At 42.3% G+C, this 11,523-nt stretch overlaps 1 protein-coding gene across 1 annotated transcript; it reads right to left on the reverse strand.

Annotated features, from left to right (window-relative positions):
- Window positions 1–400: 400 nt before the first annotated feature.
- On the reverse strand, window positions 401–823 carry LOC142176259 (uncharacterized). The gene has a single exon (XM_075243389.1). The coding sequence runs from the start codon at window positions 821–823 to the stop codon at window positions 401–403; it is 423 nt and encodes a 140-aa protein (XP_075099490.1).
- Window positions 824–11,523: the final 10,700 nt, after the last annotated feature.

Genomic DNA, 11,523 nt, shown 5'->3' on the forward strand with positions numbered 1-11,523 from the left:
TGAAGGCGGTGCATGAATCAAGTTGCCGATACCTGACACTGATGACACTTTCGGACAAAACTGAAGCAATCCTTTTCCATGGTCATCCAGTAATAACTTACCAGAAGGATTTTCTTTGCAAGGACGTATCCATTCATATGGGGTCCACACACTCCTGCGTGCACTTCATTCATGATTCTTCCGGCCACTTGGGCATCCACACATCTTAAAAGTTTCAGATCTGGAATCCTTTTATACAAGACTTTTCCGCTCAAGAAGAAACTACTGGCGAGCCTTCTAATGATTCTCTTTTGGTCTCCACTAGCTTGTTCGGGATATTCCTTTGTTTTGAGGAATCATTTGATATCATGATACCATGGTTGAGCATCTGGTTCCATCTCACTTGTAAACCACATCTTTCTCAGATTTGGATTTCCAATGGGTCAATGTGGACATTGCCCGGATACGGGAGCATCGAGGCAAAAGTAGCTAGTGCATCGACTAACTCATTGTGAAACCGAGGAATGTACCTGAACTCGACGGATTTGAACCGCTTGCTAAGATCTTCCACATGTTGCTTGTATGGAATAAGCTTGATATCCTGAGTTTCCCATTCATCTTGAGTTTGTCGAATGATCAAGTCAAAATCTCCCATGATTAACAATTCTTCCACATCCTGATTGATTTCCATGTTCATGCCCATAATGCAGGCTTCATACTCGGTAGTATTGTTTGTACAAAAGAACTGAAGTCGGGCTGTGGCCGGATAGTGCTGACCAGTGGGCGAAATCAAAATTACCCCAATCCCGACACCTATTGCATTCACAGCTCCGTCGAAGAACATTTTCCAAGCATTGGTGTATTCTGGAATCACCTCAACTGAATTTACTTCTTCATCAAGAAAGTAGGTACTCAAAGGCTGATATTCATCATCAACAGGATTCTCAGCTAGGTAATCTGCCAAGGCTTGAGCTTTCATTGTCGTGCGGGTGACGTAGACTATGTCAAACTCGGTGAGCAGGATTTGCCATTTCGCTAACCTACCTGTGGGCATCGGCTTTTGGAATATGTACTTTAAAGGATCTAATCAGGTGATGAGATAGGTGGTACAAGCCAACAAGTAATGCCTGAGCTTCTGAGCGACCCAAGTTAGAGCGCAACAAATTCTTTCCAACAAAGTGTACTTGGCTTCATAACTAGTGAAATTCTTGCTCAAATAGTATATAGCTTGTTCTTTCTTCCCGGTCATATCATGTTGTCCGAGAACACATCCAAAGGGATTCTCCAACACTGTCAAGTACATGAACAAAGGCCTTCCAAGCTCGGGTGGAACCAACACTAGCGGATTCGACAAATATTCTTTGATTTTGTCAAAAGCTTCCTGACACTCATCTGTCCATCTAATCGCCGCATCTTTCTTCAACAACTTAAATATGGGCCCACACGTTGTAGTCAGCTGCGCAATGAATCTGCTGATGTAATTCAACCTTCTCAATAGGTTCATAACCTCTTTCTTGGTTCTCGGAGGCGGCAAATCCCGAATAGACTTTATCTTTGCTAGATCTAGCTCGATGCCCCTCCGACTGACTATAAACCCCAAATATTTTCTAGATGGAACTCCAAATGCACATTTAGCTGGATTTAATTTCAAGTCATACTTACATAGACGCACAAAGAACTTCTTCAGATCCCACACATGGTTGTCTTGGGTTCTTGATTTAATGATCACATCATCCACACACACCTCAATTTCCTGGTGTATCATGTCATGAAAGATGGCAGTCATAGCTCTCATGTAAGTTACCCTGGCGTTCTTCAAACCAAATGGCATGACCCTGTAACAGTAAGTACCCCAAGGTGTGGTGAAGGCCGTCTTTTTTGCGTCTTCTTCATCCATCAGAACCTGATGATACCCAGCATAACAATCCACGAAAGACTGTATCTCATGTTTGGCACAATTGTCAACAAGGATGTGGATGTTTGGCAAAGGAAAGTTGTCCTTGGGGCTTGCTTTGTTCAAATCCTGATAATAAACACACACTCGGGTTTTCCCATCTTTCTTTGGCACCAGGACCACATTAGCCAACCATGTGGTGTATCGGACCACTTGGATCACACATGCTTTCGTTTGGTGACCTCTTCTTTGATCTTGTCACTGATACCTGTTTTGAACTTTCTCTGTTTTTGTTGGACATGGGGATAATCGGGGTAAGTTGGCAATTTGTGAACCACTAAATCAACACTCAGTCTTAGCATATCATCATAGGACCATGCAAACACGTCTTTGAATTCAAACAAAAGTTGGATTAATGCATCCCTAGTTCTTTCATCAGCGTGGATGCTTATCATGGTTTCCTGGACCTCTTCCAAACTACCCAAATTAACTGGGCCAGTTTCATTTAAGTTTAGCTTAGGCTTATTCTCAAATTGTTCCAGTTCTCGATTTATTTCCCTAAACGCTTCATCTTCATCATATTTTGGTTCTTGATTCATTATTTCACAGTTAGACAGCGTGTTAGGATCTGGTCATGAAGTCCGCAAGCATGTCACGTATTTAAGTCCGCATTATTAGAACTGAAAAGAGAGATAAGAAAAAAATAACAAAAATTAGAAAGAATAAAGAGAGAGATTCATAGATGATTTGAAATATTGATTTCATTTTATTGAATTTGAAGATATAAGGGTTTACATTGGAATTTAAAAGACAGTAAACTAAAAACGTTTGAGTTACACCCTGAAATAACTCGGAATGCAGAAATGATGGCAAGACTGAACTACCGGGATTTCCGCCTGACTGGGAACAGAGTAGCCTTCCAATTTTAAAGCTTGGAATTTGGACCCATATATTGCATCTCAGCAGTGCTTGAGCCTTCACCCGGCTGGACCATGCGAGCCTCATATAACATCTGCCTCATTGCTTCATAGATGTCTTCAATTTCTTCGGCCGTGAAGGCCTCTTATTCTTCTTCTATGTAGCTTAGCTTAACAAAGGTTCTGGCGAGATGCGAGACCGGCTAAGGTAGAACCCACCCATCGTTCTTACATTTATTAGCCCATTTTACGTCGGCTTTTGTAGCTCGAAAACCGACACCAAAGAAGTCCTCACTAGCAGTCAAGGTGATGGGCTCTATAATGCCTTGCAAAGATGCCCCGAGCCCTTTCCAGGGCTTGTAACCATGCTTGATCATCTCACTGGCGACCATAATTGACGCGTTTGACAAGAAGGGTTGAGGACACGGGGTTCCTTCCTCACACTGGTCCGCAACCACAATCTCAAAATCTTGGTAGACTATGTGCTCGCTACCTTCTCTAGCCTCCAAACATGGGACTAACGGGTCCATGTAGATTGATTGCTCATCCTCTCCGTGGACCACGATTTCTTGGTCTTCATATTCAAACTTAACCATTTGGTGGAGAGTAGAGGGTACGACCCCTACCGCATGGATCCAAGGCCTTCCTAGGAGAAAATTGTAGGAGGTGTCCATGACCAAAACATGAAATGTTACTTCAAAATCCACAGGGCCGATGGTTAGGATCAAATCAATCTCTCTTATCGTGTCCCTTTTGATGCCATCAAAAGCACGTACACAAACATTGTTGGGTCCAATCCTTTCAGTCCCAATTTTCATTCTTTGTAAGGTCGAGAAAGGGTAGATGTTAACCCCAGATTAGCCATCCAAAATAACTTTTTTCACATAGTATCCTTCACACTTAACGGTCAAATGAAGAGCTTTGTTGTGGGTAGCCCCTTATGGTGGCAAGTCATTTCGACTGAAGGAGATCCGGTTGACTTCAAAAAAATCATTCCGCTATTCTTTCCAATTGTTCAACCGTAGTCTCGACCGGAACATATGCTTCATTGAGTATCTTTAACAACACTTTTTGATGCTCATTTGAGCTTATCAGCAGGGACAAAAGTGAGACCTGAGAGGGGGACTTCCTGAGTTGATCGATCACAGTATAGTCTGATATTTTCATCTTTCGAAAGAATTCCTCTGCCTCTTCAGCACTGATTGGCTTTTTAAGCGGAAAATGCTTCTGTTTGGTCTTGTTCAATTCTTCCAAATTGAGGTACTTTCCAGACGGGTTTGTTTCATTCACTTCCCCCATGATTTATTTTCCCTTGTACGTCACTACTACTTTGTTGTAGTTCCAAGGGACGGTAGTGGGGTCCTTCATGGTCTTCTGTGGTGCGCGACTGATAACCACGGGCTTAGATAGCCTGGGTGAAATTATCGGCCCCCGCGCCACATAAGTCCCCTTCGGTACGTACATCTTTGGTACCTTCAGTGTAACTCTATTTTGCTTGAACCTTTTGGGAGGACTCAACACAAACTATTCTTTTATGGGGGCCTTGGGAACATAAAGAACGACATATTTAGAAGGTACTGCCCCTGTCTTGGCTTGCACATCCTTTTCTATGCTTTGAGGAGTGGAGTTGCTCTTCTTCTCATCCTTAGCTTGCTTTGTTGCCGCTTTACACTTCTTTTCAACATCAGCAATGGCAATGATAGGTTTCAACACTGGTCGAACTCGTTGTCCTCACAAATCATCCCAATAACTGGCCCATTGTTGTAAGCTGGCAATGGGTTATTGGTTACATTGGGGACATCATCATCCCTCAACACTACCCGCTTTTGCTCTATTAGAATTTCGACCACCCTTTTAAGGGTCCAGCAATCCTCAGTATCGTGCCCTTCTGCCCTTGAATGATAAACACATGAGGTACCGGGTCGGTAGGAGGGTGTCTCTAGGTTTTGTCTGTTTGGAGGTACGGGCTGCAGCAAACCCATTTGGACCAACTTTGGGAAGAGGCTGGAATATGATTCACCGATGGGTGTGAAGTTGGTTTTTTTGGGTGGTTCACGGGCACGGGCATTATATGGAAAATTATTCTGTGGTGTACGGGGATTATATGCAGCTTGGTGAGGAGGGTTATTTCTGGGAGGTGGAGCTCGGTTCTAGTTATAGTGTTGTTGCAGCCGAGCGCATGGCTAGGCATTCATCACTGCATAAGGCTGAGGAGTCATGGCATATGCCGCATCTTGGTGAGGGTAGTAATATTGCGTGGTGTTGGAAGAACAACCAAAGTAACCTCGGGGTTGACGGGGGTTTCTTAGACTTGAGGCCATCATTGCTGCTTCTTCTTTCTTTTTCCGGTTTGTTGCAGCCCCCGACCCGCTCTAGATTGCTTGAGAGGTGGATCTTATAGCCGACTAGCTCAGGATGCGACCCATTTTCAAACCATTCTATACCATTTCCCTAATATTTATGGCTTCGGCAAACGACTTACCCATAGCAGACATCATGTTCTGGAAGTAATTAGCCTCTTGGGCTTTCAAGAAGACACTGACCATCTCGGTCTCATCCATTGGGGTTTCACCCTGGCAGCTTGTTTATGCCACTTGATGGCATAGTCCCGGAAGCTCTCTGAAGACTTCTTTTTGAAATTGGATAAAGAGTTTCGATCTGGAGCTATGTCCATGTTGTACTGGAACTGTCTAGCAAAGTCTCGGTCCAAGTCATCCCATATGTGCCAGCGGGAGATATCTTGATCCATATACCATTCGGATGCGATTCCGGCTAAACTCTCCGCCCTCTGCTCTTAACTGGTTGCAATATCTTTTCAGGTGGGCTATGGGGTCTCTATGTCCATCATACTTTTAAAACTTGGGAGTCTTAAAACCAATAGGTAGATGAACATGCGGGAACATGCACAAGTCAGCATAGGAGACACTCTTCTTGCCACTCAGGCTTGTATGTTCTTGAGACTTTGTTCTATACTTTTCATTTTCCGAGTGGTCTCTTCTTGCTCGGGATTCTTTACAGTTCTCTCTTGTTCTGTGGTAAACTCATACCGAGGTTGTTGAGGGTAGGAGTTTGGGGTGATATGAGCTGTGTCCAATGGGAATGGTGGTGTTTGGAAAGTAAAGGATGACGGCCCAAAACTAGGCTTGGGCAATGTTGGTTGTACAGTAGCCGAGGTTGGTGGTGCGGTGAATATTTTAGAAGACACTCCCGAAACCAGTGCTTGGGGGCAAACCTCAGATGGCATTTTGGTAAAATGGGCTGACATAGTGGGGTATCTGAATGGGGTGGTCGGGTAATTTATAGGGATATTGGAGGTCCCACTTGTTCTTGGAATCAGTTCAGGAAAACTAGGTATTACACTAGGCAGCTCTCTACCGTTAGACCAAGCATCCCACATTTCCAACATGCGGAGCCCTATGTGTTTATTGTCTCAAACTAACCAGTAATGCACCTAAACAGTCAAATTTTCTTCTGCATGTTTTGCAACGGTTGCGTGTTTCATCCCGACTTTTGAGACCTCCCAGATCTTTGAATCTTTTCATTTCTTTTGCGCTTTTCAATATTTGGTCTCTTTTCTCTGCACTCTCTCTTTTGCATTATTTTCTCTCTTATTCTTGTTTTCTCTCATTTTCTCTCTTATTCGAATTATCTATAGTTGTGACCGGATCCGATGGGGATTGCCTATGTATCACGACGCCGCGTGAATCAGATCATTAAGTAGTTCAAGGGATAAATACGAAATAAAATATAGAAGCAATTTTTGGTTTTTTCCAAATTTTCATTAAAATAAAAACTTCTATTACAACGACTCCATCATACATACCTAAGAACTGAAAAACTAAAATAGACTCAGAATAGACTCTAAAAGGAAATTGAAATACTGACTCGAAAAAAAAAATCAGGAATACATAAGTGCCTCCAAAACTACTCTAGGGGCCACGGGACATCAGTCGGTCTCGAAGCGGGCCTATGTGCAAGATTTCCTTGGAGGCGATCCAGGTCGTCCATTATCTGGCAAACAAAAAGTCATAATTGTGGCGAAGAAAGTGGACCTAGTCATATCCTCACACTCATGGCATTTCGTGACAATATAGTCAGTAATTCCTCTAATCCTTTCTCTAATGATGCCTTTCTCTTGGAGCATGCGCCTAATTTGTTGAGATCTAGCTTCCAAAACTTGGGCGTCATGATGGCTTTGCTCCTGCAACTGTTGCATGTCCTCTTCCAGTCGAGACATCAATGCATAACAATGCTCCCTCTCTACCTTAAATTTCTTTGTGTGTTTAGCCATTTCATTCTCAAGGGTAGCTAGTGTTTCCTTTAGATTTGCGACTTCTCTATCATATTTTCCTTTTAATTGCTGAACGAACTCTGCCCAACCTTCTACGTTCTTTGCCAATTTTGCTCGGCTCTTGCCAATCTACCTTTGGACTTTTCCAAATCATCCCCATACTCACATATTTTCCGCCTAAGACCGTTTATAAGTCTTTCATCTGCTTGGCTCCTTCCCGGGTTTTCAGCAGCTAGCTTCATTCTTTGAATCTGGGCTCGAAGGGCTTCATTTTCTCGGGCTAACTTTTTCTTCTCTCCTTCATTAGCAGCATCCTGCACACTACTATCAAATTTAAGATCTCTGATTTGCCCTTCTAACTTGCTTATAGTAACCCTGTAGCTTTTCTCCTTTTCTAACCAATCCCATTGTTCTTGTGCCCCATCAGTAAATTGTTGTACGTGGGGCCTTTTGGCGGGCCGTTTAGGCTCTTGATGGACTTGAACCCTTTTACCATACGAGGCCGTGTAGCTAGCTCTAACTCACCCTCGGACAAATCCCGTACTCGAGTTTGTGGCTCTAGGAACCTACACTGATGCCAAATTTGGCAAACCTTTTCTTTTGGGAATGCAGCTTTTGGACCTAGTTCAATGACTTGTCGACTCAAATCTTCATCATGAGGGATATTTTGGTACCTGCCCAGATGGCGTAGAACCCTGTGTGGAGCATACAGCTGGATATTCTGAAGACCCATTAATAAAAGATAGCACACTCCGGCCGACATATAGATAACTTCGTTGACCGGGAGCCAACCAAATGTCCACTCAATTTTGCTTGTAATCAAAGAACTCAAATGTGCGAACCATGCCTCCGTACCTTCTGGAAACTCATGACCATCCACCCGGTTTTCATGTTCTTCAATGCAGTTAAGACCAGTCATACCATAGTTCATGTACCCCAGACAATGGCAAAGGTGTTCTTCCATCCAAAGTTGTAAAAGCATGATGCAACCCTCAAAAAGATGTCCCAATGCTCGGCAAATAGTGAGCGCTCGATAAATTTCTGCTAGGATCATTGGTATAATAGTGGCATTAGCCTTTTTGATCATGAAGTCAACCATTCCTACGAGCCCCAACTCTATATGTCCATCCTTCCTCGGGCAGATTAAGGTGCCTAAAAATGCCACTACGAAAGCCAATCCCCGACGCTCTTCCCATTTGCCTTTGTTCTCTGGATGACTTAGACCGGTATCTGGAACCTCAAAACCGTGGGGGTCACCATAACGGCGGTATAGGAAGTGGAATGTGCAAAATCCTTCAGCTAAATTTCCATCTTTGACTTCCCGACTGATACTCAGAAGATCTAGGAATTTGTGAGGGGTTACAGCCCTTGATACCACTGGGTATCGGCTCCTGAGATTTACGTTAAGACCAGCATAGCCTGTTATCTCCTCAAGTGTAGGGGTTAACTCAAAATCAGAGAAATGAAACACATTGTGCGCTGGGTCCCAAAAAGGTTTCAATTATGTCCAACCTTAGTTTAATCTTCAAAAGACCAATGAGCCCGCCAAAAGCTTTTATCACAACACCTCTGCTGACCTCCCCTAAGTCATTCCACCGCATATGGAGTCCTATTGGGATTTCCTCTAGAACTTTGAAAGGTTCATTTTCAACGGTGCTCATCCTGCACATTTATTTAAAGTGATCGGTTAAAAAACATGATTTATTTTGACCCAAAAAGGAAGTTTTTTTTCAAAATTGCAACTAAAAGAACTGGCTCAAAACAAAATGCCTTTGCAAATACGGCCCTTCAGCACTTCAGGAAAGAAGATTTTAGGGTTGTGTTTGCTAATTGGCCAAAAATTTGATAAAAGACCATAGGTGGCTATTCTTGCAAAAACAGCCTTCCGGCGCCCTATTGGGACACTTTGGCTATTTAGACAAAAACGACATCACCTAACTTTACTTACGACAAAAACGACAACGTTTCATATTTTTGGATCAGTTTTGCAAAAATTGGGTTGGACCCGATGAGGATTGCCTACGTATCCCACATCCGATGAGAATCAAGCCTGCGTAGTTCGGGAAGTTTTGACGCAATAGAAAAACATAAATTCTTTTTTGAAACAATTTTCCCTTTTTCTCTTTCTTTTTCTCACTTTTTTTTAAAAAGTTTTCGCAGAGTTTCGGTATATTTTGGACACCAGATTATACAAATGATCCTATCAGAAATTTATCGAGCTCTCACTATTTGCCGAGCAGGGGGAAATTTTTTTGATGTTTGCAATATGCTTTTACAACTTTGGATGGAAGAACACCTTTGCCATCGTCCGAGATATATGAACTATGGTATGACTGGTCTTAACTGTATTGAAGAACACGAAAACCGGGTGGATGGTCAAGAGTTTCCAGAAGGTACGGAGGCATAGTTCGTACATTTGAGTTCCTTGACTACAAGCAAAATTGAGTGGACATTTGGTTGGCTCCCGGTCAACGAAGTTATCTATATGTCAGCCGGAGTGTGCTATCTTTTATTAATGGTTCTTTGGAGTATCTAGTCGTATGCTCCACACAGGGTTCTGCGCCAGTTGGGCAGGTACCAAACTGTCCCTCGTGATAAAGATTTGAGTCGACAAGTCACTGAACTAGGTCCAAAAGCTGCATTACCGAAAGAAAAGGTTCGCCAAATTTGGCATCAGTGTAGGTTCCTGGAGCCACAGACTCGAGTACAGGATTTGTCCAAGGGTGAGGTAGAGCCTAGTTACACGGCCTGGTATGGTAAAAGGGTTCAAGTCCATCAAGAGCCTGAACGGCCCACCAAAAGGCCCCACGTACAACAGTTTACTGATGGGGCACAAGAACAATGAGATTGGTTAGCAAAGGAGAAAAGCTACAGGGTTACGATAAGCAAGTTAGAAGGGCAAATCAGAGATCTTAAATTTGATAGTAGTGTACATGCTGCTGTTGATGAATGAGAGAAGAAAAAGTTGGCCCGAGAAAATGAATCCCTTCGAGCCCAGATTCAAAGAATGAAGCTCCCTGCTGAAAACCCGGGAAGGAGCCAAGCAGATGAAAGACTTATAAACGGTCTTAGGCGGAAAATATGTGAGTATTGGGATGATTTGTAAAAGTCCGAAGGTAGATTGGCAAGAGCCCGAGCAAAATTGGCAAAGAACTTAGAAGGTTGGGCAGAGTTTATTTAGCAATTAAAAGGAAAATATGATAAAGAAGTCGCAAATCTAAAGGAAACGCTAGCTACCCTCGAGAATGAAATGGCTAAACAGACAAAGAACTTTAAGGCAGAGAGGGAGCACTGTTATGCATTGATGTCTCGGCTGGAAGAGGACATGCAACAATTGCAGGAGCAAAGCCATCATGACGCCCAAGTTCTGGAAGCTAGATCTCAACAAATTGGGCACCTACTCCAAGAGAAAGGCATCATTAGAGAAAGGATTAGAGAAATTGCTGACTATATTGTCATGAAATGTCATGAGTGTGAGGATATGACTAGGTCCACTTTCTTCACCGCAATGATGACTTTTGTTCGCCAGATGATAGACGACCTGGATCGCCTCCAAGGAGATCTTGCACGTAGGCCCGCGTCGAGACCGATTGATGTCCCGCGGGCCCCTGAAGTAGTTTTGGAGGAACTTATGTATTCCTGATTTTTTTCTTTTCTAGTCTGTATTTCAGTTTCCTTTTAGAGTCTGTTCTGAGTCTATTTTAGTTTTTGTAATAACCACAATTACACTTTGAAATTGGAGAATTAGTTTAGTTTGTAGTTATTGGGCTACATATTAAGCTATTATATAATAAATGGATAATGGGCCAAAATTTTATACTATATAGGATTGCAAGTAAATTAATTAATCTTAAAGCCAGTGGGCCTAGCTCCACCTTTAAATCTCACGTGTTATATGACATTGGGAAAAAGGTACTTAAGGGTTTTATTTATTAGAAAGAACCAGAACAACGAACATAGGGGGCTATGTGGATTGCGAAACTGACGACAGAAAACGATAGAAGATTGGCTACTATTTGGTTGGAATGGCTTGCTCAGTTCGTTAGTGGGAAGGAAGAGTTAAACAATAAGGTATTTTTCTTGTAGTGGTATATATTGTATTATTTTTAGAAAAATAGTTATTGTTACTTATAAATTTGTAATGATTAGACTAATAATTTAAGGCAAAACTATTCGTCAATGATTGAAAACTTAATTAGACGTAAGGATTTCAAGAATGAGAAAAGTTACGTAATTTGCTAAGGAAAAATCAATTTTTGCTGCTACAGTTTTCGGTTGTTACTTTTAATTAGGAGAAGTAATGATTTAATCCATGATGAGTAAATTTGGATTAAAAATAAGAGTTGAATTTCAAGTGAGAAATCAACAACGTAAATATGAAATCTTTCGAAACTATTCGAAGCATCTATACACAGTGTCAGTTCTCTAATTTTCTGCATACC

This window comes from Nicotiana tabacum, chromosome 22, assembly GCF_000715075.1.
Source record: "Nicotiana tabacum cultivar K326 chromosome 22, ASM71507v2, whole genome shotgun sequence".
NCBI classification, from domain to species: Eukaryota; Viridiplantae; Streptophyta; class Magnoliopsida; order Solanales; family Solanaceae; genus Nicotiana; species Nicotiana tabacum.

Coding starts and splice junctions, on each gene's coding strand:
- LOC142176259 (XM_075243389.1), bottom strand. CDS start 823: ATGTTCTTCGACGGAGCTGTGAATGCAATAGGTGTCGGGATTGGGGTA.